The 27954-nt window shown below is 46.3% G+C and overlaps 1 protein-coding gene across 22 annotated transcripts; it reads right to left on the bottom strand.

The window, feature by feature from the left end:
* Nucleotides 1-46: 46 nt before the first annotated feature.
* Nucleotides 47-27847, bottom strand: Tpm3 (tropomyosin 3). 22 transcript variants are annotated; one of them, NM_001439742.1, is given in 10 exon segments: nucleotides 47-1392; nucleotides 10113-10191; nucleotides 11100-11169; nucleotides 11315-11377; nucleotides 12646-12721; nucleotides 13360-13430; nucleotides 13524-13641; nucleotides 14479-14612; nucleotides 26657-26782; nucleotides 27648-27847. In NM_001439742.1, coding segments are annotated over 10 exon segments (858 nt in total). In that variant the 5' UTR covers nucleotides 27765-27847; the 3' UTR covers nucleotides 47-1388.
* Between the last annotated feature and the right edge of the window lie 107 nt (nucleotides 27848-27954).

Genomic DNA, 27954 nt, shown 5'->3' with positions numbered 1-27954 from the left:
CCTGTGGAGAAAGTGCATTTCATTTAATAAAGTCAAGTAGGTCAAATCATGGAGGGACTGGTTCTTTATTCAAAATGTCACTTGTCACTATTCAGTATCAAAACAGTTGCACTACAGGGTTCTCTTTCTCCGGTTGGAGGAGTACAAACAAGCCAGGAATCTGCAGGGCGCCCACCTAACAGGCTGAGAAGAAACCACCTGAACATGGCAATTGGGTGGGGACACTTGAAAGATCAGCACACCACTAGCCCATAGACTGCAAAGAATTCTCACAGCCAGTGGGTTGGCCAAGGTAACCTAACCCCCCAAAAACAATTTCAAAATAATATAAAATTTAAAAAGTTCTTTTTTTTTTTTTAAACATAAGCTATTCAAGATTTCTCCAGCACTGACTGATACAAAGCACAAAGAGATGGCACTTTAGAGACAGCAGCTTCAGGAAAGAGCAATGAGATGACTTTCATGTGGCTAAATCAGTGGCACAAACATAATTTCCTTTTCCGTCTCCCTTGGGGGCAGGTGAACACTAAGAGGTCACCACAACACTAAGGGGCAGCATGATCCATTTCTGAGCAGTTGGGAAAGGGGTAGAGCTGAGACAAGTTCGGGCTCAGGGCTGGGGGTGAACGGTAGCACGCTGGCCTAACATGCACAAGGGCCCTGGGAGGCGGGGGCGTCTCAGATGTCTCACTCTCCTATTTGGTCACATCGGACGGAAAAAGTCAAAACTAAAAATAAGTGTAAAGTTGTTCAAAGATATCAAAGCTGAAAACCTTCACAGACCGGAATGGTTTTTGTTTTTGGCTAACTTCCTAGAATCCCTGTTGTTTGGCTAAGACTTGGTACAGAGCACTGAGGTCTCCCACAGTGGAGTCTGCCTGGGCTCTGCTGGCTCTCAGTAAGGCAGGCCCATTCCTGTGTTTCTCCTCCATGGAGAGACAGTATCCATTAGGCTAAGATGTGCTGCTCCAAGCTGCACAAGTGCTTGGAATGTTAAAAATGGTTGCTAAGACAAAAAGTAATCACAATGTGCATATCACAACTGCATTGAGGACACTTTGCGCTGTGCTCACATTCCCTTAAATATTGTTCCCAAAGGTGTTCAGCCCTCCAGCTGGAACTCTGGGAAGAGGCTGACACAGTTTTGTGAAAAAGACAAGAGGGGTAAGAGGGGTGGCAGGAGGGAAAGCAGCCTTCAGTTAAAAAGATCAGCCCTCAGTTTCAAGGCCAGCTTCAGGGAGGCTGGCCTCAGGCGGAGTCAAGGTCAGAGGGAGGAGCGGCCGCAGGGCAGGGCAGGGATGGGGAAGGTCTACATCTCGTTCAGGTCCAGCAGGGTCTGGTCCAGCATCCTTTGTGTACAGAGATGCTCCTCTTTGGTGCACTTCAGCTTATCTAGTGGGAATAATAAAGAAGAGCGTTATACAAGGTTCCAAGTTCTCCCCATTCTGAGACTTGTTCCAGTTGCAAAAAAGTTACAGGAGGCAGCTACCACACCCCTGGGTTCGGTGGCACCTCCGGCTTGCTTATTGAAAGCCAAGGACTTTCTCTACTACCTGGGGGAGGGAACTGGGCTTATCTATCATTTCCTCTCCCTCCCACAAGCAACCAAAAGGTATTCAGCTTTCAGTCTCCAGAGGATCCGGCAGAAAGCACCAGGCACCCACCCACTCTTTGGCTCTGTCCGAAGGTCATTACCTACTTGAAATGCTACAGTAGAGTAAGACCACAGCAGACAAGGACAGATCAAAATCTCAGGTAAAGAGCACAAGATCCTCCTACAGTAGGTACCTTCTTCAAAGTGGGGAGGACAGGAGCCCTCAGGTTTAAGTCAGGAATACTACCCAGGTGCATTCTTGTTAAGTAGAACCCCATTGAGATTTTAGCAGAGTTATTAACAGAGCTGACCCAGACAGTGACTTACAACTAAACACAAAAGCAGCAAGAAGGAAAACTATCAGGAAGAAAGCCAGTGGAGGGACACCAAGCATTCACCTGCTTAGCAAGTAAACCACAGAGCTTCAGGGAAGAAAACGCGCAAATCAGGCCATTTTCACAGCACACACCCGTCTTTCCCATCCCCGTTTCCACCCAGTCAGAAGAGCCCGTCCCTGGGCCTGCAGATGAAGCAGCTACAACATCTTGTCAAGTCAGTGTTTTTATTGTTAGAAAATAACCATGCAGGTGAGCAAACCCTACAGTCAGTATACAGGTGAGAGGGCTGCAGCTAACGGTTTCCAAGTTCCGCACTAAACCTCCCAGGCCCCATCTTCATCACCCACAATCTCTTCTAGAATAGAAATAGCCATTGCAACTTGAAGGGGGCTGCCAGGAAATCAACAGTAGTCTAGCTGCCCTCATTAAAAAGCAACTTGCTTAGGGCGAACAGTGACTTTTTAAAAGGCAGTCAGCTTTTGGCTGGGTCCAGGTCAGTGGTGTGGGTTTACTGGGCATCAGGGAGCCCTGCCCGTCAGTCACAAAGACCATGCAGCGTTAGCTTCAGCTCATTAGAAAGCAGGCGGTTTCGCTCAAGTTGGCTGTAGAGACGCTCTGCAGCAGCAACAGAGAGGGGAAGAGGAAAGGAGAAACAGGAGGAGAGAGAGAAAAGGGGAGGTTAGTAGAAGGCAGAGGCAAACGTGTCTTTCACCTAGCTGGTCTATGTAACATGCACCATTCGGCAGGAGAGTACCAGGACCCAGGGCAGGAAGAGTGAGGCACTTGGTGGAAAGACCAACAAGGAATACAGTAAGAATTTCAGCTGTAGGACCATTCTGAATGTGAGCCCACACTTCCTTCACAGCATCTATGCCTGGGCTGGGACCATCACATGGCAGATACAGACTTAGAAAGAGGCTTTCAGCCACGAAGCTTGGGAAATCCCAAAGGGAACACTATGCATAACTATGTCACACACTCGATCCTTCACTTTCACACTTCATACATAGTGTAGTATAACAAAGGCATCCTAAAGTTCTCCCCAACTCATGGTCAGGTTTCCCTTTTATATAAGAAACTCAACCTATTCGAGTCAGCAATATACCTAGCACTTAAAGAATATAAGCTAATTATGACGACTATGGGGTTTAGAGATGTGGTTCAGAGGTTTAGAGCATTGGATGCTCTTCTAAAGGACCTGGGTTCAATTCCCAGCACCACACAGCACTTCATAACCACCTTTAACTACATTCCCAGGGAATAAATGACTTCTTCCAGCCTCCGCAGGCACTAGGCATGCATGTGGTATACAAACATAAAGACAGTAAAACATCCCCATAAAATAATAAAATACAGTTGGTTTAATGAACATTATATTGTCTCCCTGCCGAAGGTGGTCACATTCCAATTTAGGCCAATGAGATGTAGAGGAAGCTGGAACTTGCAAGAAAATTTTATCTCTCCCTTGCTTTGAACATAAATGTGATGTCCTACATATACTATGTATTTCAATCTTAAGAAAATCTAAGACACTCTAGTATTCATAGGCCATGGTTACTCATCAGTAGCTAGACTTGTTAGATATAAAAATTCCATGCTACCAGGTCTTTTTCTTATAACCTAAAGCATTACTACGTGTACATTTAATCAGTGCTTGGGTCCACTGCCTTTATCTAGGCTTTCTACTTAGAGCACATCTTAAGGAGAAAATGAAGTATGAAGACTTTAGACTACCCATATTCCAATGAGACAGGATCTTGTTCTGTTGCACTGGCTCACTGGCTCATCTCAAACTTGATCTTGTAGCTATAGTCCCCAAAACCAACTGGAATTAGATAGGTGCATACCACTCCACCTAGCTGTAGATAATCCTAAACCCAGAGCTATAGGGAAGCTAAATTACTCTTGGTTCACCCTACTATCAGTCTCTGAAGCTCAGGTGATTTTCTGTTTGCTTATTTCTAAGGCAGGGTCTCTTCTACAGGACTTGGTTCAATTCCTAGTTTAAGTTAAACCTATGTTTTAGAGTCTGTTTCAACATGAGACATAGTCTCATTTTGAAGCTAGGTCTTGCTCTCTTGCTGGGACTGATCACAGAGACAACACACTTAGATAAGCAGTGGTTCTTAGTAAGTGGTACAGTCTCACCCCTCTCCCAGGGAAGGATATGGGAATTTGTAAAGGCATGCTTCAGGAGGTCTCTTTTTTTCCCCAAAGGTTATGTATTTTGGGCTGGCTTCAAACTTACGGAATCCTCCTGCCTCTACCTTCAAATGCTTTAACTGTAGATGTATGCCTCTATGGCTACAGATAAGCTGTCAATGACCAGAAGGTTCTACAGATATGTACTGGCCAGAGGACAGTAATATGCTAATGTGCAGAAGAATCTTCTGTGTGTGCAAGAAGTACCCTGTCGAGGCTGGAGAGATGGTCCAGTGGTTAGGAGCACTGACTGCTCTTCTAGAGGTCCTGAGTTCAAGTCCCAGCAACCACATGGTGGCGAACATCTATCTACAATGAGATCCCGTGCCCTCTCCTGGTGTGTCTGAAGATAGTCTACAGTGTACTCATTCATATACATAAAATCAATAAATAAAACTTTAAAAATAAAAAATAAAGAATTATCCTATCCCACATGACAGAACAAGAGTAGTCAAATTAGCTCCTAGGGGCTAGATGTTGGGCCTGCCTGACTCAGGAGACATTCTTGACAAATAGTAGGCACTCTTACCTCACCCCTCACCCTCACCTCTCAAACTGTGCTACTACAGCCATGTCTCATCCATATGCAATGGTTTGATTCCCACACCTGTTTTTACAAAGGTTAAGTACAGACTTTATTTCCTAACAAAATCAATCCCAGGGCAGCAGCATTCCCTAAACTCTCATTGTTAGAAACGTTTCTGTTTCTGAGCTTGAACTTAGCGTCTAAGTAACTGTTTCTTAATGACTAAAATGTCTGGATCAGATACTTTTACTTCATTTTTAAAGCTCTTAGTTTCTGATAGCACCAAAATAGGGCAAAGTGGGACTCATTGGCTCTGTTCTGGCCACGCCCAACCAAAGAATCCAAAGATGGGCCAGCAAAAAAGTTCAATGGACACTTGCTGCCCAGCCTGGTGACCTGAGTTGGCTATCTGGGAGGAACCAATCCCTTTAAGTCCTCCTCTGACCCCCATATGCAAATATGCATGCCATGTCATTCACATGGGCCTGTGTTCACACGATTAAAAGACAGAACAAAAACAAAAGAACCCAAGGAACTACAGTGTGTTCACAGAAGGAGGTTTCAACAATGGCAACAAGGGAAAAAGAAACTCAGTCATCACTCTGTTGGCTTTAGGGAGCCAAGCGCTTTGCTCTGATGGTTGGTATCAAGAAACAAGAGCACTCCTGTGAAACCAGAGTGTGGGAGCAAAGACCCAACCTCACACCAGTCTAGGTGTACCCTCACTTTTCTTGTAGAAAGAGACTTGCCAATGGGAGAAAGTGAAAACTACAAGAAAAAGAGAAGCTACCTCTTTGTTTTTCTCAATCTCCTATTGTTCTTAGCTCATTCTCTTTGCTTTTCAAATGATGCTAGGGGTTGATTCTAGAACTCTGTGCACAGTAGGTAAGCAATCAACGTGTGTGTGTCCCTTTGACTGCTTTTAACTTTCTGTTTTGAGGCAGGGGCTCAAACCCTCACTCTGCTGTTCTACCTCCCGCCTAACATCCAATGTTTGTAACTGTTCTGAGCAACAGTGTCATGGGATTACACTAGGATTCTTAAATTTAAACGAACTTTATTCATTTTAAAAATAAAGGGGGCTGGAGAGATGGCTCAGCGGTTAAGAGCACCCGACTGTTCTTCCAGAGGTCATGAGTTCAATTCCCAGCAACCACATGGTGGCTCACAACCATCTGTAAAGAGATCTGATGCCCTCTTCGGGTGTATCTGAAGACAGCTACAAGTGTACTTATATATAATAAATGAATAAATCTTTAATCAATCAATCAATCAATCAATCAATCAATCAATCGATCTGAATTCTAGCCTTACCACAAGACATGTTTAACAGCCACAGAAATAAGTGGCTGTCACACCGGACATCAGCGGCCAGATTCTACTGGCATAGCCACTTTTAAGTGTCTTTACTGCTTTTCCTCTTTCATTAGTGCCTCTCCTGTCTCTTGAACAGGGTATCTGCCCAATGCTCCAAAGACACCCCCAAGTCCTCCTCATTTCCCCTCCTTCTCAGTCTGTCTGCTGGGGCTAAGAAGCATTCAGCTCTGAGCGTCATTCCCTCTCCTCTATCCCTCCAAACAAGTTCACATGACTTCTGCCCAACTAAGCTTTTCTCTTTAACTTTTTCACATCTGTACTTGTTGGTCTTTTTTCTTTGAGACAGGGTCTCTCTCTCTAGCACTGGCTGTCCTGGAACTAACAACACTGACCAGGCTGGCCTCCGCCCGAGTGCTGTGATTAAAGGCATGTGCCACCGTGACTGGCATCTTTATGGTCCTAAGATGTTTGGATAACTTGAAACAGCCTGCAGTGCCTTTGGACTCCAAAATCTCTATCAGCTCCTCCTCTGGCAGCCTCAGGATCTTGCTCTCACCTGCCCACCTTTCAGTTTCTCAGACATACGCTTCTCTTGCTTCCCAAACCAGAACATTACCTCCCTACATCTTTAACCTGATCACTTTCTCAGACTCAAAAGCAGTCACCTAACTTTACCTCTGCTCTCTCGGTTGTCAGGAGTGATCTTACCAGGCACAGCTTTGCATGCCTGTTACCCAGCACTTTGGAGGCTGAGGTGAGAGGATTGCTGTGTCTCCTACAGTGAGACCTAGGCTCAGAAAACTAAACAGATAAATCTGCAACCTAACCTTGTATTTCCCAAAGTACAGCATACTCTTGGTTAGAGGTGTGTGCATGCTACTGCTTATCTTGTGAACTTTAAAACATCTTAAAAGCAAGAGTGGATTGAAAACAACAAAGAGAGCAGACCAATGCTAGCACAATGATATGCAAACATTTGCAACTTGGGGCAAGCACACATTGCTAATACGCTCTCAATCCAGTATAAATGTATACAGGCACACAGATGTATTATTTTTAAATCGGAAAAAAGTTTTATGTTTTGTTTTTTGGGCAGTGTCTCAGTGTAGCCCTGGCTGTCCTGGGACTGTTTGTGTAGCCCAAGCTCGCCTCAAACTCATGTTTGCCTGCCTCTGCCTTCTAAGTGCTGGGAATAAAGGCATGTACCACCCAGCTAAAGTTATTGTTTTAAAAGAATCTCACTATACTGGCCTGCCCAGAACTTGATATGTAGACCGGACTCAGAGATCCATCTGCTGAGATTAAAGGTATATACCACCACACCCAGGGTCTTGTTATGTAGTTTAGTGTGGCCTTAAACTTTTGATCTTCCTTCCTCAGTCTTTTTTTTTTTTTTTTTTTTTTTTGGGAGCAAGCGCTCTACCACTGAGCCAGATCCCCAACCCCCTTCCTCAGTCTTTTGAGTACTGGGTACAGGCTTACCCACCATGCCTAGATACATCAACTGTCGTTCTTCTCGTAGCGCACACTCGTTCATAAACTACAGTGGCATCTCCAGCAGTTATGTGACAAGAACAAAGCTTCCCAGCTGCATCTCAGCAACCATCCTGCCCCCAACCCTACCTCCCAGCTACTGTGGTCCCCAGCTTTGTGTTTTACTCTGCTCTTCTGGACCTAGAACACTGAGCACTGACTATCTCTAATCTGATCACCAAGAGCCAGTCTTAGGGCTGGTGATGTAGCCCCATGGTAAACGCTTGCTTAGAAGGCTTAGGGCTCTGGGTTCAGAATTCTGTATCACCAAACCAAACACAATGAACAGACCTCCTTGGGAGGCGGAGACAGGACTGCCATGAGCTGAAGGGCAGCTTGGGCATATACTGAGTTCTAGGATATCCGGGGCTAGTGTCAAACTCTCTCAAAAAGACAAAGAGCTCAAAAGTTCCATTTTGGGGGGGGGGGTCATCATGAAGCCAGTTCCCCTCCCAATTAGCACCTCACACTTTACTAATTGCGGCTCACACAGCAGCTTCAACCTAGGGCTTACCCTGTAGACTCAGAGCAGCCTGTGTGAAGGAGGCTCCTCAGCTGCACTTATCTATCAGGACAGGAGAGCTAGAAAACACCAGGACCTGCCAAGTAAACCAATCTCTCCTTAATCTCAAAGGCTATGTGGCAGGAATGTGTAGGCAAAGGAATCTGGCTTGGTAGAGAACTTCTCTATGTAGCTATACCTTCCCTTTCTCTCTTTGTGGTACTGGGTTTCAAACTCAGAGCCTTGTGTACCTTGGGTGGACACTCTCCCAGTGCCACATTTGTAGCCCCGGATACTGAAAACTGAAATACTATGCAGTATTTAGCTGTGATACCAAATTTATCTTGTGTATAAACTGGAACATCTATCTGTGTAGTGTTGAGATTGAATTCTACAGTACATAACAAGAATCTCACTAGTAGACATTTAATAGTAAGTCATTACCCTCGTGTGTACGTTGTTTGGAATATGCACGATTGGTTCTTTTTCCCATTATTCACCACGCGCTTGCTACCTCACCATAGAGCAAAGCAGAACAAACAGCAGCAGCCTCAAGTGAGTGAGAAAAGTTTGGAGACGAAACACCCGTCTGTCAAGAATCCAACCCACCATGCTACACGTTCTTCTGTGAGCCAGGATGATATTATTACTCAACTTTAAGGATGTACCTGAGGATGTAGTATCTGAATCTTTGGCAAAAGGGCAGAGTGTATTAGGAGGTAATTCAATGGTTGCTGATCTTACTGTACAGGAGAGGGGCTAAAAGAATGAAAATGCCCGGGTAGACTATGTAAGAACTCCCAAGTAATGAAGTAAGACTTGAGGAATAGCACCAGACTTCCTACCACGAGGAGCCTTTACTGGTCACTCTGACAATACTCTAATCAGCAAGTTTAAGTGACAAAGAAAAACACACACACAAAGTAGCTTTGATCGTACAGAAGTCAGAGAGGGGAAGCCTAATCCAGCTGTCCCCACTTCACACCGGCAGGGCTCCTTCGTCTGTGCAGCAACAGCTTTGTCAATACACAAATGCAGGAGGGCACGAAGCTTTTGGCAGCTTAACATTTTAATATGGGGGTGAAAGCAAATATGTAAATTGCTTTGTGCCCCGCCCCAGGCCCTCCAGTCCTAAGGCTGTGGGAACCAGCCAGGCTGACCCAAATGGAATCCAGAGCGAGTGGGGTGTTGGGTTCCCCAAGGAAAGGGGGGTAGATCCAGAACAGAGCAGAAACGGTGACAGTTTATCTGTATGAAAAAGGACACTCCAGGTGAGAAGGGCTGGCTCAACTGAGGCAGCAGCTTAGGAAGAAGGGAACAGGGCGACAGAGAGCAGGAGAGAGAGCCAGACACACAGGCTGCAACACTCTCCTCCCAGGGTTAGTAGGAAGACGGTGCAGGTTAGCACTAACCAGGCCCACAGCACACAGGTCAAGTCCCCCAAAACTCTTGGTGCTGTTTACTGCTTGGCTTGCTTTGGGACTCAGTTCAATTCTTAAACTGGCTGCTTCTCGCCCCGGGTATGTCCCATTAACTTTACTATCAGGGCACAAATCAGGATCTCTACACATAACCCTGGAACTCACTACGTAGAGATCTGACTGCCTACGCTTGGATTAAAGGTGAGCGCCACCATGACCGTTTCCTTTTGCTTTTGAGACTGTCTTGCCATTCAGGGCTAACTGGCCTTGAACCTGCACGGCCCTTCTGCCTTAGCATCCAGACAGCAAGGATTACAGTGCTGTGTCACCATGCCTAGCTTTGAGAAACCAAAGTGAAAAGTTCCAAGGAGAACTGGCCACAGTGGCACATGGCGATCACCTTAGAGGTTGAGGGTTGAGTTGGGAGAATTTGGAGTCTCAGGTCAATATGGCTTATATAATTAGACCCTGTTAGAACTAGATGGGAGAATAAGAGAATATAAATTATATCAAGATTAAAAGCCTCTCCAGGTTCTGCCAAATGGATAACCAGCACCAACGTTTGTTTGCAAGTGGGTGGAGGCTGCAGATTCAAGGACAAAACCCAAGCACACTCTGCGCAGCCACACCCTCACCCACACGCCAGGACCCCAGCCCCACTCTGCTGCCTGATAGTTACATAGAGGTCATGTCATTGAGGGCGTGGTCCAGCTCGTCGCTAATGGCCTTGTACTTCAGTTTCTGGGCATAGAGCTCATCTGGACAGGCACAGGAACCACAGGGGTGATGGAGGGTAAAGTGAAAGGTATCAGAAGCAGATGAAGGAAGAGAGGAGTCATTAGAAAATAGGAAAAATGTGACCACAGGTCTAAAACCAGGAAGAAAAAACAAAACAAAACAAAACAAAACTATTCTGGTAGCCATGACTGGCCATTTCTAATCTATTTTCCCCATGGCCAACAGTACTTCCTGATATCTCTTCAAGTCAACTGGAGCCAAGAACTGAGAACCTGAACACACACCAGCTACTCCAGGCACCCAGAACAGCTCTCCCTCCCACCCAGTTCTGAAGCAGTGGTAACACTTAAGGAAGACAGAAAAGGGACCAAGCACACAGCCGTGGTGACTCTTCTCTGCCTACTCAGGGTGATCGCTCTTCACGGTTCTATGGCCACCTCCCCAGACCAGTCACCAAGACCATATCAAGGAAGTCCTCAGAGCAAAACTTGTTTCTTTGTTAAGGTGGACAGCCACCGCCGCCAAACTACAAGAACAAGAAGCCCTGACTGTTCGTTCTGTTGGTCTAGGCTGTGAGACTTGAGTGCTGTCTCCTGCAGGTGTCACCCGGCCTGAATGATAATGCACAAAGTGGCCGTGGCTCCCGTTTCCACTCAGAGTCGAGATTTAAGATATTTAAGATTACTAAACTGGAGATAAATACAGCCATTACATCTTCTCAAAGGAAAGACGGCAGATTCCAGAAATAAGTAGTCTCACTAAAGGAAAAGATTTAAAACTCCTGACATGCTTTACCTAGCTAGAATACAGGACAGGACACATTGACATATTGATACCAGGTCACTACCAATTCCCTGATGAGCAGACCAAAGGCTCGAGATTAACGGGCAAGGTCTTCCTCTCTCATGCTCCCCAATGTGCTCCATACCTTCCAAGTCATCAATGGTCTTTTCCAGTTTGGCTACCGATCTTTCAGCAAACTCAGCCCGGGTCTCCGCCTGAGGAAATACAAGCAGAATGAAAGTGGTTACTTTCCCCTCATGCTTCTGGGCCATTCAGAACCAAAGTCAACAAGGCTCATGATTAATAATATAATATTAATGCTTTATTTATCTTTCCATGTGGGTCAGCCCCTCAGCTCACCTCCTTGAGTTTATCAGTAAGAATCTTTATTTCTTCTTCATACTTGTCTTCTTTTTGAGAGTACTGTTAAGAAAAGTAGAATACAAGTTTCAGAGTAGAAACTGTCTCAAAGACAACAGCCGTTATTATTCTTACATAAGCCATAGACATTCTCCTGGATTTGATTTGGTCCAGGGCTAAAAAGCAAGGACTAGTTTTTGACAATGGGTCCCAAGACCCAACCATTTCCAAACAAAACTTGCAGAGTAAGCTCCACCAGGAACCTCTTTTGCCTTTGTAACAGACTTAAATTCTGATCCTATTCCTGTCAACCCTTTCTCCAACGTAACCGGCAGGAATCTACAGTTAAAGCATCCCCTCATGACGGTAAGTGACAATCATCTGTCTTGACTGCTACCAGGAAGGTCTAAGAGCTGGCACTGTTGGCCCCTTCTGATGCTTCTTTGATGCTGATTCTGAGCCCAGCAGTAACAGCTCAAGGAGCACATGACTCCAGGCACTGCAGACCACAGAGTTCTTTAAGCCTAAGCAATGGGCGTACATAGGAATTAGCACTAAACTACACTCTGCCGGACAAAGGTGGGAAGGAAGAGATTGCTTTTCACCGGATTATCCGGGATGGGTATGTGTCTTTCATTAAGGGCAGGGCTGGGCCCAAGCACCAAAGCCTGACGTCTTCACAAACCAGCCCTACCTTCTCCGCCTGAGCCTCAAGAGATTTGAGGTTGTTGGTGACATTCTTCAGCTCCTCCTCCAGCTCAGAACACTTACTGTGAACATTTTAAATACCGCAGGAAAGGAAAGGGGAAAGAGGAAGAAATAAAAAAAAAAAGGAGAGAGACACACAGATGTGAATTGAACCTATGTGTAGAGAGAGCGGGGCTGCATATCAGGGAGGAAAAGTTTCTGGGTAACCTGAGCAAGTATGGACCCTCCTCCCTCTACCATGGAGCTCACACACCAGGAGCTGGCCCTCCTGTGCTCGGAGTGTTTGGCTCTGGTAAAGAAAGAACACTTGAGAGAAATCACTCACTACCAGGGAAAAGTTACGACTGCACTTGGGTGTGGGTGTGGGGACGGATGCCAAACCCAAACAACAACCCCAATCACCCAGGGGAGGCAGAGACCCTTGGGGGAAGGCAGAGAAGCAACTAGGAAAGAGGAGGTGAGAGGTGCCAAGTGAGTGGAAAGGAAGGATGGAGCATTCCATGAAGAGATGAGAACGCACTCAACAACTCAACTGGTGGAGGGAGGCAGCTGCGAAACAAAACCAAACAGAAGAGACCGCACCGCACACACGGAAGCTCCGTGCATGGGCCTCAGGTTAGTACCTTTTCTTCAGCAGCACTCAGACACTTCAGGTTCTGGTCCATCAGTCTGATCTGCTCATCCATCTCTCGGCAACGGCTGTTAGTGACAGTCACGGGAATGGCACAAGCCAGGTTGTGGGGAAAAGGTTAAAAAAGGAAGAGCAAGAAAACAAGCCACAAAATGGGGTATGGGGTGGGTCAAAACAACAAACGGATGGGAGGAACACACCACCATGGTCGTGATATGTCATGTCTGGAGGAGGGTGGGGAATGCAAGGCAAGCACCACAGATACTCATCCATGCTGACTTTGTTACACAAGGCCAAGCTGGTACCAATGGGCAGCATGTGATTTCTCTAAAGCCTTTGCTCTCAAGTTCCCAGGCAGATTGGCAAAGTGTGTTAAAAACAGAGACCAGGTCTCAAATCGGTACAGGACAAGGAGGAAGACTCCTCTTCCTGTCGGGTGGAAGGACCCGACAGGACCTTCCAGCCAGCTGTTTGCCGTATTAGTTTGCATGTTCCCCCTATTAGAGAATCTTCTCAAGAATAAGCAAGCCCTGTTCCCTGTTACTAAAGGTAAGAGAAAGCCCAAAGCCATTCTTAGAGGCTAAAAGCACTAGAGGACCACCACCCTCCCGGCCTGTTTAACAAGGTCGAAGGAAGGCTAGTTTACTCGGAGTTAGTGCCCAAGCAGGCAGGATGAGCTGACAAGATCTGGAGACAAAATACTCACGACTCTGCCAGCTCGGCGCGTTCCTCCGTGCGTTCCAAGTCTCCTTCAATAATCACCAACTTACGAGCCACCTAGAAGAAAAGACCCCAGTCCAGCTCAAGCAAGCCAGGGAGCTATCCCCTCAGGACTGCCCCTGCAGAGGCTGCACTGCAGAGGTGACTCACCTCTTCATACTTCCTGTCTGCCTCTTCTGCAATGTGCTTTGCTTCCTTCAGCTGGATTTCCTGGAGCTCCATCTTTTCTTCATCTTTTAGAGCCCGGTTTTCAATCACCTTCATACCTCTGCAGAAACAGAATGAAAGAATGAACAGAAATGACATTCTGAGCTGCGTATCAACTCCATCGCAAACACTCAAAACCACACCCTCTGAATCCATTCCTCTTAGTCACCAGAATGGACATTCAATAGCACCTGAGCACCGGTACCATTTAATTGAAAACTTCTTTTTTTTTTTTTTCCCCCGGAGCTGGGGATTGAACCCAGGGCCTTGTGCACGCTAGGCAAGTGCCCTACCACTGAGCTAAATCCCCAACCCCTACTTCTTATAAAACAATCAATTGTGGGCTAGGGATAGGACTTCACAATACAGCAGGTGGCTGGTGTGTGTGTGTGTGTGTGTGTGTGTGTGTGTGTGTGTGTGTGTGTGTGTGTATGTATACGGATGTATGCAAGGCCCCAGTTCAATTCGCACAGTACAAAATAATACTAGCAATATAAAATCACTGCCATTTAAAAAGTAGGTCTCAGGGCCTGGGAGTATAAGCCAGTGGGAGAGGATGTGCTTAGCATAGAAAGTAGATGCTGTGTTCAGTCTGCAAAAACAAAAGCAGGCCTAGACCAGGATACGGTGGCACAGGCCTACAATCCCAGCGATTAAAAAGTGGAGGCGGGATGCTTAAGAGTTCAAAGCCAGTCTGGGTTACATGAGACCATGCCTCAAACAAAAAGAAAACCGCAAGTAAAACAGACAGGTCTAGTGGAAAATCCAGGTCAGAGCCACGATCGACTATATTGTTTATAGTGCCAGGGATGGAACCCAGGACACCTACCTCAGGCCAGGTAACTGAGGGCAGCTCCACTCGCCACCCCACTGGCCTACTCTTTTGGAGTTCACCTACCTCTCACTCTCATCAGCAGCCTTCTCCGCTTCCTCCAGCTTCTGCAAAGCAGTGGCAAGGCGCTCCTGGGCGCGGTCCAGCTCCTCTTCAACCAGCTGGATCCTGCGGTTCAAGGAGGCCACCTCAGCTTCAGCCTTAAATCAATGGGAAATGGAAAAGAACCACCTTTTGGTGAAAAGAACCAACTGTGACAGAAGGCTAGACTACTATGAAGAACCTAGTCATGTAAGCAAGAGATTCGGTCTTGGCTTAAATGCTAAAAGATCTAACACACAATTATTAACCAATTTTCTTCTTCCCCATCTAAGAACTCCCCTTTGTTCTGTATGAAATGTGTTGCTCGTGTGAAGTAATCTCAGGTAGCCCAAGCTGGGCTGAACGTCTACCTAAGTGTTGGGATTACAGATCTGTACCACAATGTCCAGTTTGTGCTGTGCATGTCAGACAAGTACTCTAGCAAATGGAGCACACCGTCAGCCCTGAAGAGCATTTTAAAATTCAGTTCCTTATCCAGACAGCATCATCTTCTCTCTTCTGGACTCAATTCAAATCCCAGAGCTTAGAAGAGCTAACAAACCCAGGTGTGACGACACACATCTTCAATGGCGAGGCAAGTAGGCTTCTGTGAGTCTGAAGCCAGTCTAGTCAGTCCTAGTCTACACAGTGAGATCCTCTCTGAGAAAAGCAGCTAGAGGACACAGACTTCTCCTTCAATGACAACTACTTCTAGCTTCCAACTCCAGGTCCTCTTGAGTGTTGGGCCTACAGGCACATACCAGGACAGTTGACATTTAGTATTTCCGTCATTTTATAGTATTTCTCTCTATATATAATCTGATTTGCAGTTTAAGTTGTTTACCTTGTGGCCCCCTCCCTGAACACACCAGGAAGATGACCAACTAGTGCCTTCCAGACAGGAAAGGGAAAGGGTGCTGGAAAGATGGCTCAACTGCCAAAGCTACCAGATGCCTTAAAGGCCAAGGTCCTGAGCTCCACCCCTGGGTGGACAGAGAGATCTAGTCCCCAATACTGTCCTGACCGGCGCGCAAACTCTGTTCCATGTGCACAGTCATTCACACCCACTTAAAACAAAGTGAACTGGGATATTTCCCCCACCCCACCCCTTCAAAGTGTTCCCTCATTCCCTTAACAAAGGATGCTACATTTCAGTAACATTATAAAAACAAACAAGAAACCTAGCTTCCACCTACCACCACGCCTCTGGCTGGCTGACTGCCTTTCTATTCCTCTAACAGCCTCTGACTAAGCTTCACCGGACTTCAGTACAATTCCTAACAGTAATTTCCCGGCTTGCTGTACAGCAAAGCACAGTTCAAGTCCAAGTAAGTCACTGGCTATGAGTGGGAAAGGAACAAAAGGCATAGCTACTACACTGTCCATCTGGAAAGTGTACTCATAGATGGGGGTGTGCACTGCCACAATCCTAGCACTCTGGGGACAGAGACATAGGGACCATGAGCTCAAGGCCCATGTGGGCTACCCAGGGAGACCCTGTTTCAATTAAAAAACAACAACAACAACAACAAACAAACAAACAAACAAAAACAAATTTAAGCTCTTTGCTGCACATGTTGACGTACAGATGCTTCTGGCGAGCTCTGGCTCTCCTCTCCAGCCCAGATTGTGCCTGAACTCTATTACCCTGGATTCCTCTTAACAGTCAAGGGTGGGTGGGAGCAACGGAAGAATCTGGGCCATCAGCCCTACGGGGAGGGATAGAACTGGGTAAGATGCCTGCTAACAACCAGGATCGGAACAAAAATTTCCACATACAAACACAGGAGAGTGGAGAGATTGGGAAAGGAGGCAGGAGACCAGGATACAGGAAAAGAAGATTGAAAAGTCTACATAAATTGAAATTCCTAAGAAAGCATTTGTGTTCCTAACTGTACCATTCAGAATACCACAAAGGCAAGCATTCTTTAGTTCTGTCTCTTCTAGGAAAACAGGTATCTGGTTGGACAACACAGATTTATCCGCACAAACCCAACAAGGCCAACCAGTCCAGAGCAAGCCAGGCTATGAGACCAGGGCTGCAATATACTCGCAGTACCAGAGAGTACTTACCCCTTTCCATGACTAAAACAAAAAAACGTGTAGAATGCAGCCTGAGGGGCTGGAGAGATGGTTCAGCAATTAACAGCACTTGTCACTCTTACAGAGAACCCAGGTTTGATTCCCAGCACTCACACGGTGATCCGCAACCATCCCTAATTCCAATTTCAGAAACTCCAAAGCCCTCTTCTGACTTCCATGGGCACCAGGTACATATGTGGTACACATACATACATCACACAGGCAAAACATTCACACACACAAAATCAATAAACCTAAGGGTGGAAAATTAAAGAGAAAAATGCAGCTAGATCTGCAGGAAGCACATGAAATGTTAAGTCCCCTTCCAGCTCCTAGTTACCCAAACTGGGAAAAGATAACAGGCTATGGGGGCAGGGTATAGTTTCCATGGCAACAAGCTGGCTCTAGCACTTTCTCCTACAAGACGGCATTTACAATTGAATTCTTCACAAGGGTGGGAAAAGAGGAAGAGAAAATACATCTAGGTGCTCTTCTGAGAGAGCAACCCAGTGTTAAAACAAGAACCAAAGATTTAGGAGGCCCAGCAAAAGCTTCAGACAGACTAGAGGGTGGTAGGTACAGGACAGAAAGTTCTATTTCTTCCCCTACAGCAGAGCAGTTCTCTTTACAAGGAAACAAAAGGCTGCAAAAATCAAGATCTGATACTTCCTCCAAAGGACTAGGAAGACAACTTATACAGAGCACCCAGGTCAGCAGGTCCCTCCAGGTCCTGGGGCAGGCTAGCCTGACTCTGAGAAACATACATTATACTTTATGTTTTCCCCCATTATTCTAGATTTTACCTAATGCCCAGTAGGGTCTGCCTACCTCCCCACAATTCAGAGGATAGAGTGAGTTCTTCCATCCAACAGCAACAGGAGTCTCCATTGTTCAGGAGGCAAAAATCCTAGTGGTGGAATGCAGCGGCCATTTGGTCACATTAAAAGATGGCTGATGGCAGCTTTGGCTATGGCGGAAGTTTAGTTTAAATGCTGCAGCAGGCTGTCCATCTGTGCAAGCCTGACGGCCTGGCTTTGACCCTCTGAACCCATGTAATGGTGAGAATGGACTTCACAAAGCTGTGCTCAGCACACATTATGGCATGTGTGCTGGCTGACATACAAACATTATGGCATGTGTGCTGACATACTAACATATGCATACGCAATGATAAATTTTTTTTAAAGATTTATTTATTTATTGTGTATAAGTACACTGTAGCTGTCTTCAGACACATCAAAAGAGGGCATCAAATCCCATTACAGATGGTTGTGAGCCACCATGTGGTTGCTGGGAATTGAACTCAGGACCTCTGGAAGACAGACAGTGCTCTTAACCACTGAGTCATCTCTCCAGCCCAATGATAAATTCTTTAATGTGAAAAGAGGCCCAAAGTATACCACATCCCTTAATGCAAGGAGCTGTGGAAGCTGGTAGAGACAGAGCAGGGCCAAGGACAAACGGGAGAAGTCTAAATCTGGCACTCTGCCACACTGGGGTTTCCCTTTTTAGATAGAAGTCACAGGTGTAACTCACAGTAGAGACAGTACTAGAGAAACCAGGCCTGTGGGGAAGAAAGGACTGCTGTGCCCTGTGTTCACACATGCACACCCACTGTGTTCACACAAGCCAGGGAACTTTCCTCAGGAAATTTTACCAAGGGGGAGGGAGGCTGGGGATTGGAGCTATCCGCCCCTCAGAGTCAACAGAGGTGGAGTCTAGGCAGAGGCACTTAAGAGCAAAGGGCTGTTTGCCTCTCCTGGAGGAGTGTGCTCTAAAATAGGGGGCAGAGAAAGGCAACCAGCAGCCAAACCAACCCAAACCTCTAACAGGAGGAGAGGTCACAGTGCTCATGTGTCCACCAGACACACACACCCAAGCATCCTGGGCCCCTTCCCAGACCAAGAATTTAGGATCAAAGTTAGGAACTTCTGTTCAACGCCCACTCTCCTCTCGGTGGTACTTCGGTTTTGGAGCACAACCAAAGGAAAAGTCAAAAATACCATAGAAAACGTGGAGAGAGAGAGAACTAGTTTTTAAAGGGTAAGATGAACCACTCACTTAAAAATGCTAACAATGGGGCCAGAGAGATGGCTCAGAAGGTAGAGCTGCTCTTTGTAGACTTTGGCTCCCACTTTGCCTGGGGGGGGGGGGGGTGCATCCACAACTACCTGCAACTCCAGCTCAAGGGGGTCAGACACCCACACACACATATATGAATAAAATTAGTAATAAGAAAGGTCACAGTGGAGACACAGGCACGGCAGTTGAACACGGGAGGAGACTATTCCAGAGGCAATGCAGAAGGCTCACTTGAGTCCAACAGTTGAAGGGCCAGCCTGTGCAGGTAAGTTCTCATGTTATACATGCATCTTTTTATCACTAACAATAAGCGCATTGAATTTTACACTGTTACCTGTTGAAGTTTCGACAAGACAGTGTAGTCGAGAGGTTGAGAAAGTTTGTCTTAGCATAAGGCCCTAGGTCTGATCCCAACACCACTTAAGACCCAAAACAAGAAAACACTCTTATCAAACACAAAGGAAATTCAAAACTGAAAGTAAACCTTCACGGGGAGCTATGTTATAAAAGGCCTGGCTGCCCTCAGAACTTGCCGCCCAGCTTTGGCCATGTCTAGTTTAACAAAGGCAGCTTGGATCCCCATACAGAGTGCAACAAGACAGTCTATACTAATACGACATAGGATTTCCACCAGGTAGTGTGGCAGGAGGACCCTACAAAACCCACATTCCACAGCAGCCCTACAAGAAAGAGGTGACTCAAGCATCTCCCTTCCTCCTCTGACTCTTCAGTAGAGGCTCAAAGTTCGAGAGTGCAAAAAGTCAAAAGCTCACAAAGAAGATACTAGTTTCATCAATATTTAACTACCACCCTACTTCCCCATTCTGAGGACTTCCTCAGGAGGCTTCTGTGAAATAAGCACATTTGGTAAGCCCTGAACATGTGAAAACACTCAGGTGGCTTATCATCCCAGAGTCATCACGCAGAAGAAAGGAATGCCAAATGTACCTGCAAGGAAAATGACCAAACTCTGGGACAGAGAGACACACCCTAAAACTACTCCAGGGTACCTACATTTAGACATCAGCCTAACACCGCTGCACCCGGCTAATTCCTTCCACTGTACTCTCTTTTCTTTTCTGGAGACTTCCTCATCTCTACAGCAATCTCACTAGACTTGATAAGGAGAAGTTACAGGCATGCCAGGAGTGGCCAAGCAAGCCTACAGTAATTCCCAAAGTAATTCCAGCACTTGAGAAGCTTAGGCAGGAGGATTGCTGGGAATACAAAGAGACATCCTGTCTCAAAACAGTCGTACTGGACACCTAGGGTGATGTGAAGACAAGCTCTGTCATCTCTATGCCCATTATAAAGAATTTTTATAACGTTTAAACATTAACTTGGAAGGGAACTGTGCTCTCCTTTTCCATACTTACCCCTTTTGCCCCCTCAAAAATATCGTTACTCCTCAAATGAACAGCAGAAAGGCAGAGAGAAAGAGAGAGAAAGAGAGAGAGAGAGAGAGAGAGAGAGAGAGAGAGGGAAAGCAAGAGCAATAAAGAACGCCAGTAAACCACAAGAGTTCTTTTTCATTAGGTCTTAAGCAGGAATCCATTCATACCACTAACACAGTTGAACAAAACCCACTAGATAGCTAAGAAAACAGCTTCCCCCGAAATCACCAGTGCCACTCACTAATCTGTTCCCATCCTCCAATGTTCCAATCAGTCAGGAACCTTGAAACTGGCGTGGCATTTGACTCTCTGCTATACACTCCCTTATCAGCCAGCTTAGGAGAAATGTTCTAAGTCAAATTTGTACTGCTCACATTTCTGGCAGAAGTTCCTGCCTTCCAGGTCATGATGGGCAGGGCCTACTAGGTTTGCTGGCTCCGACATTTGCTAACAACGTGGGGAGTACCATCTCCTCTCCCACTTCACAAGTGAGGGGCGGGAATGCCAGTTAGTTATAAAAGGTCCCCAAGTTCGAGGATGGGAGGTCTTAAGCTCCGCCAGTGAGGGAGGGAACCGCGCTTCCTCTCAGCCAACTGCTGGCTCATTTCCTGAGCAGGAGGAGGGAGCGGAAAAGCTGCCAGTAGGCCAGGTCGGGGGCTTTCCGGCGGTTCCCACCTCCCACCCTCATTTTTCACAGGTTAGGCTCGGCCCCCTCCCGGACCAGAGAAGCACTCACTAACTTCTACCCCTCAGACCGGAAACCTCTAGCGAGAGTAAAAGGTCCCCACCCTTCTCAGAGAAGTGGGGGAGGGAAAGACCGCTGAGCCCCTCCCCTGGCCGCGCCCGGCTCCGAGGGACTGAATGAATGAGCTGGGGGAAAAAGGGAGAAGGCAGCCCGCGCCGCGCGGAGCTCGATTTTTTCCAGGGTCTATCTAGCCTGCTCGCGCAAGCACTTAGTTTCCTCCGCAGCCGCTTACCGGGCCATCGTAATCGAGTCCCACCCAACCTTCGGGCTCCACGACCAGTCAGGGCTTCCAGGGCTCCATGGAGCTGAGCACAGCAGAGTGCTGATCCCTTCCCTGCTACGCCCCGACTCTCCGTGCTTACCTGCTCCCGGGCCCGCCTTTCTCCCTCCACTTCCCGCTGGAGGCGCTCGGCCCTCTCCTCCGCATCATCAGCCTGCTGCTGCAGAACCTGGATCTTGCGCTTTACCGCCTCGATGGTGGTGCTCCCGGCCATGGTGCCTACCCAGCTGCTTCTGGAAATCAGGTTCCTACCTCCTCCGCTCGGCGTTGTAGCCGCTTTTCACCCTACTTCCGCCTGCTCCGCCCTGAAATACCGGAACTCACTCACCCGCCCGGATGTGACGCCGCCACCACCGCGCGTCCTCCCCCTGCCAAGCAGGCGGGAACGCAGTCCACTCGAGGGGCAGCGGGCAGAAAGTGAGGGGTGGAGCCTCCCAGTAACCCTAGGCGACCACTCAGGGCGGTCTTTCCTTAGACCAGTAAAGGGGGGCGGGGTTTGGTAAGGCTACCATAGTAACTGAGAGGCGCTTCATAGTCTAGCCTCACCCACCAGGCTACCTCCCAACAATGGCTGTCCCATTTACTAGAATGGTGCTGTCGTGATCACTTACGCAGGTGACCCCTCTCTTATCCAGTGCCTCCCTACCACTATGTCCGCTCCGCAATATAAAGTATCCCATATGCTTTCCTTTCTACTCAGTTTACAACAGACTCCAAAACAAGGTTCTGAGACAAGCCTAGAAGACTCTAGCCTTCATCTTGCAAGGAGTCGCAGTGAGCTCCTTTGAAAACCTATTAGGAGGGGCTGTGGATATTGCTCAGATTGTAGATCACTAGCCCAGCATCACTAGCTCTGGGCTGGATCTCCAGGAGCACTTAAACTGTCATAGTGGAGGGTGGACACAGAAAGAGCAGAAATCCAAGGTCATCCTTGGCTACATGGTGAATTCAAGACTAGTCTGAGCTACATAAAACTCTGTCTCAAAACAACCCCAAAAACTGTTGAGACAGTTCTCTCCCATTCCCTGCAAGTCGATACCAGAACTACCAGATGGAAAAGATTGGCAAGTTGGCATTCTATTAGGATCAGCTCTGAACTGAGGTGTTTTGTTTGAATAGTAGTTTTGTCCCCTGAAGCTTTTAAGAGAGTCCATAGGAATGAGCAGTTAACCTGCCACCACCCCCTTTTACCCTTAAAATGATTTTGGACTTGGAATTTAATATTCATGTACAACTCCTTTTGTAGACAAGATATTTACACTTCTATCATCATATCCTTGGTGCGACAGAAAGATATAAGTATATGGAAAACTACTGTGGAATTTAACCTCTGAATTGTAGTAACTTCCACTAGTTTCACTTTGGCTTTCAGGTACTCCAAGGAGCTATTATATGAGTTCAAAACTACTTCTACAGGTCCTATTGGTCAGGATTTCTGGAGGCACAACTATAACGAGGTTTATTTTGTTTTCCCTTTGCTTCTCTAGGTTTTTTTTTTTTTTTTTTTTTTTTGATTCATTCATTTATGTATGAGTGAGCTCTCTGTAGGTGCACCTCCATGCCAGAAGAGGGCATCAGATGACATTACAGATGGTTGTGAGCTACCCTATCTTTGCTGGAAATTGAACTCAGGACCTCTGGAAGAGCACAGACAGTGCTCTTAACCGCTGAGCCATCTCTCCAGCTCCTGCTATTCTAGTTTTTGCTTCCTTTGTTTTATATTTGGTTTTTGAGATTGTATCTGAGGTAGTCCTGACTGGCCTCCAACTCATTTTTGTAGCCCTGGTTGGTCCTAACCTTTGGACCCTTCTTTATCGACTTCCTAAGAATTGAAATTTCACGTGTGAACTCTCACATCGTACCTTTATTTCTCTGACTTTCTACCACCTTCTCAGTAATTAATCATGATAAATCCCTCCCTTGATAAACCTCTTTCCTTCCCTTGAGAAATAGGATATGAAGTAGGATTTAGAACTAAGGATATTAACTTGAGGTTGGGGATTTAGCTCTGTGGAATCTCTGGGTTCAGCAAAACACTAGTGCTCCTTGTATCTGGTTCTAGGTCTCAGGATGTTCCTTTCTTTTTGAGGGGAAAAAAAGACTCTTGAACAATGAGACTATTCAGAAAAAACAACTTGGACAAATAATAATTTCTCAGAAGTGTATCCTGTACACATTGATTACTGCCCAACTCTCCAGGAACTAAGACAGAAGGCAAGGCTCTGACCTGCATGAAAATTGTTTTGATGGCCTAAGTATTTCCCAAGCTTGTTTTGAGAAAATCTCATCAGAAGAGTTGTGGTGAGAATTTTTGTCATCCGAGTGCTGATCAGCAGGTGGCACTGTCGTACCTCCCTGAACCCTTAGACCTGATCCAGGCCAACCAAAGTTGAGACAACACGAATTGCATTCCAGAGGCTGGGTCCTTCGTACAGATAATCTCTTCTTGATCTAGGGAAGCAGATGGGTTGACTCCCGATAGCTTTCAGAGGCATGACGGGTTGGCAGCAAGGAGACCAACCAGTGCTATTGTTTTCCTGGTAACATACAATACAACATACCAGCAGGTGTCTCTGTCTATCCCTGTCTCTTATTTCCTCATCCCTCCCAACACATGGCCCTAAAAAAGGATGTTGTGACTCCTGTGTCCTGAGTCCTACCCCTTGCATTCCTCTTTCCTTTATTTGTCCCTAAACAGCTTCTGATTTCATCTTGGATTAAGAGCATCTTATGACCTGCTGCACAAGCGTGAGGAACTGAATCCAGTTCCCCAGCACCCACATAAGAGCCAGCTGTGGCTCTGTGCACCTGTAATCCCAGCACTTGTGAGACGGGTGGGGCACAGAGACAGGTAGATCCCAGAACTTGCTGACCACCTAGCCTAGCTAATCAGTGAGTTCTGGGTTCATCTAGAGACCCTGTGTCCAAAAACAAGGTAGAGAGATATAGAGGAAGGCATCCCATGCCTACCTCTGCCTCCACACCCTGTCAGGCAACCACACACATATAGACAACACACACACAAGGATTTTACACATGGTTGCACAAAATTTAAATATATTCTGACCGTCACCAGACTGTAGCTTAAAGAGGGTTAAAACTGTGTATTTTGTGCATGCACTTTTTGCTACAACTTAAAACTGTAATAGTAGCTAAACTCTGGGAAGAGAAAACAAGATTGTGCAGACCTTACCACGCTGGTACCTCTCTTTGTTCAAGTAGTCCTAAAAAGAATCCCACACATTCAGGATAACCGATAGCTGAACTACCAGTGTAGACATGGAGCTACTGGCTCTCTCATTCCCCTGTTTACTTATTTATTAATCTCAAGGTCAGAGGCTGAACTGTTAGCCCTTGCTGCATTAGGCAAAGCTCTCCACAGTAATGAGCATATTACGATCTTTGTTCTCTACTTAAATGAACCCCAACGCTCTTCCTCAGTCCATGCTCTCCCTAGCTCCTACAGGCACCCTCCTTGCTTTCTTGTTCTCTTTGAAGCAAAGGTCAGCAAGTTTTTAATAAAGGGCCAGATACAATGTCTGGCTTTACAGGTCATGTGGACTCTGTGGCAATTATTTTATTGAACAGAAAAAAACTCTAGGGGGTTGGGGATTTAACTCAGTGGTAGAGCGCTTGCCTAGCAAGTGCAAGGCCCTGGGTTCGGTCCCCAGCTCCAAAAAAAAGGGGGGGGGGAAACTCTAGACAATATGTTCTAATAATATTTTACTTACTTACAAAACCAGGCTGTGGCAGGCCTTAACCTAACCCACAGGTGGTACTTGGAGAAAAGATGCCTTTCATCCTGCTTCTGTCTCAACAAATTTCCCCCTCTTTTTTGTTTGTTTGTTTGTTATTGTTGTTTGTTTTGTTTGAAACAGGGTCTCTATATAGCTGTCCTAGAACTCATCATGAAGACTAAGCCAGCCTCAAACTATCAGAGATCTGCCTGTCTCTGACTCCCAGGTGCTGTATTAAAGGCATATATTACCATGTCCGGCCTATTCTTGTCCTTGTACATATCTATGAGGGGAACTGACTGAGTATGTGAGAAGGTAACAAATGGGACAGGACTGAGAGGATTTAAATTTTAAGACAAAATCTTACATATTTAAATTTTTGGGGGGGGTTCTTTTTTTCAGAGCTGGGGACCGAACCCAGGGCCTTGCGCTTCCTAGGTAAGCGCTCTACCACTGAGCTAAATCCCCAGCCCCACATATTTAAATTTTTTAGCCAGGTAGTGGTGGCACAGAGAGGTAGCAGTTTGTACTGGAGAAGACTTTTAGACACTGAGGTTGCGTTTAGTGCCTGTCACCGGATTTACATCACGAGTCTCTGATGTCATGTACTCTAACACTTACTACACTGAGCCTTTGAAAGAGAAGAACCAAAGAGAAGAGCAGACGCCTAGTGGCAGAGACTGGATATGAGGATCTAAAGCTCCGTGTCCTTTAAGCTGTTTTCTAAACCAAATATGATTTAAAATAACATAGGTTTCTAGTTTTCTCCTCACCCAGCTGCTGAGAAATGCCCCTGCAACTGACATAATCCTGTCATTGTTGTTGTTGTCATTGTTCTTGTTGCTGCTGGTGTTGTTGAGATCCCTATGAGCTAGGTAAATGTAGCTGGTTGGGGGGGCTGGATTTAATCCCCAGCACCCCAGATAAAAATAAACAGTCCTGTGGTATTTTTCCTCAAAGCAAATGTCTTATATAGTCTCATATTTCTCTTTACACCAACCTCAAGGTTGGTGATGAAGGAAAGTGCGCACTAAACTGTAATAGGAGGTGAGTAAAGGCAATTAATTTTAGTTTTAAGAGGGGGAAAAGCCCTTAAGAACTATGTAATTTACTCAGGGCCATAGAGTCAGATCTGAGGATGCTACCTTTGCCTGCTTCCCCCTTTCTGTTTTCGTTCATCCTGATACCTCACTGCTCTCCTATGATCAGGGTTCCCTGTAGCATCGCTATGGCATAAAGGCAGATGTCCACCTTGACTAGGACAAATAAATCCATATAGGGCCAGGGTCAGTGTGACCTCCATTTTCTATTGTGAAATCTAAGCTGACTTTCTTGGGTAATTGAGAGATGAGAGGTTCCCTATTAATACACACATGCACATGCCAAGCCTTGTACACAAAAGCTAAGAATGTGGCACGGGGGAGGAAACGGATACCTGATAGCATGCATCTGCGTGTGAGGTCCCTCCTTTGTCCATGTTCTGGAAAAGGTCATTAGATTTCTGGGAAGGAGGTTGACTAGTACAGAAACAAGACTTCCCTCTCTCTCTCTCTCTCTCTCTCTCTCTCTCTCTCTCTCTCTCTCTCTGTGTGTGTGTGTGTGTGTGTGTGTGTGTGTGTGTGTGTGTGTGTTCACGCTTGGTGTAGAATCCAGGGATCCATGCATGTTAGGAAAGCATGCTACAATTAACTATGCTCTCAATTTCAATGTGTCTTTGAGTAAGAAAGTACATTCAGCAGACGAGCATGCCAGTGTGTTGTTATAGGCAAAAGTATTATGTTGGCATATGTACCCATAATCTATGGGTAAGAAGAAGGTAAGTAAGCCATCTCCCAATACTCACATCCGCTGCCTTCTTCTCTGCTAGCTCCAGCTTCTCCTGGGCATCCTTTAAAGCCTCAGAATACTTGTCCAGCTCATCCTCTGTCCCTTTCAGCTTCTTCTGCATGGTTGCTAGTTCATCCTCTAGCTGCAGGAACCCGAAAAGTAACACACAAAGACATAAACACAACCGTGCGGACTTGGACTCCAAAGACTGCTGAGCCCAGCCTCCAAGAGAGACACACTTCTCCAGCCATGTTCCAGGAGTTAGGTTATGGCTTCATCTCAGACCCTATAATGTCTGGTCCCAAGATGACCAAGTCATCTAGAGCTTTCATGCAAGACTAGTGAATGATAAACACCTAGTGGGGAAGATCTCTGTGGTGTTACTGAGAGAGAGAACAAAAGATGAATCATGCTCTTACCTTTTGCTCTAGAAGTGAGACATTCTTCAAAAACATGGTCTACTTCTACTTAGGGAGCACACAGGCGCACTGTGGCACAGATGAGGCCACTGGCTTTCTCAAGGTCATGTGAACAAGTCTAAAGGGGATACCCTAAAGCAGTGGTTCTTAACCTATCTAGTGCTGAGATCCTTTAATATAGTTCCTCATGTGTGGAGACTAAAAATTACTTTTATTTCTTTTTCATAACTGTAATTTTGCTACTATTTAAATCATAATGTAAGTATCTGTGTTTTCTGGTAGCCTTAGGCAACCCCTGTGAAAGGGTCAATGTCCCAAGGGGGTCTCAACCCACAGGTTGAGAACTGCTGCCCTAGATGTTCATTGAGACTAGGGCATTCCACCCACCCCAAAAAGAAGCTGGTCCTGTGTTCACTGCCTCTCCCATGAACCCCCTGCCCCTCTGGTTTTTCAAGACAAGGTTTCTCTATCTCTAGCTGCCCTGGACCTCAGCCTCCTGAGTGCTGGGATTACAGGTGTGTGCCACCACTGCCTGAGCCATATCTGTCTTGCAACCAGCAAGTGAGAAAGGTCAATACCAGTACCTACCTGTTTGCTTCTTTCTTCTGCCTGCTTCTGCTCAGCTTCAGCTTGCTCAGCTCGGTCCAGGACATTCTCTTTGTCTAACTTCAGCATCTGCATTTTTTTCTTGATGGCCTCCATCATGAGCTGTGACTGTTGGTGGGTTCACCTGTGAACACTGGAGAACTGGAGGCTAGAGCCAGAAAGGAAGGGCTGCTGCCTGGGTCACTCAAACTTCCCCAAGTTTGAGCCTTTATCTGTGCTTGCAGCTCCACCTCTTATTCCTAACATGGTCTTTCTAGCTCCCTCCCACCCCTTTACTGTTCCCCTGGGG

Source organism: Rattus norvegicus, chromosome 2 (assembly GCF_021556685.1).
Source record: "Rattus norvegicus strain SHRSP/BbbUtx chromosome 2, alternate assembly SHRSP_T2T, whole genome shotgun sequence".
Taxonomy (NCBI): Eukaryota; Metazoa; Chordata; class Mammalia; order Rodentia; family Muridae; genus Rattus; species Rattus norvegicus.
This window is presented reverse-complemented; position numbering and strand designations above follow the sequence as displayed.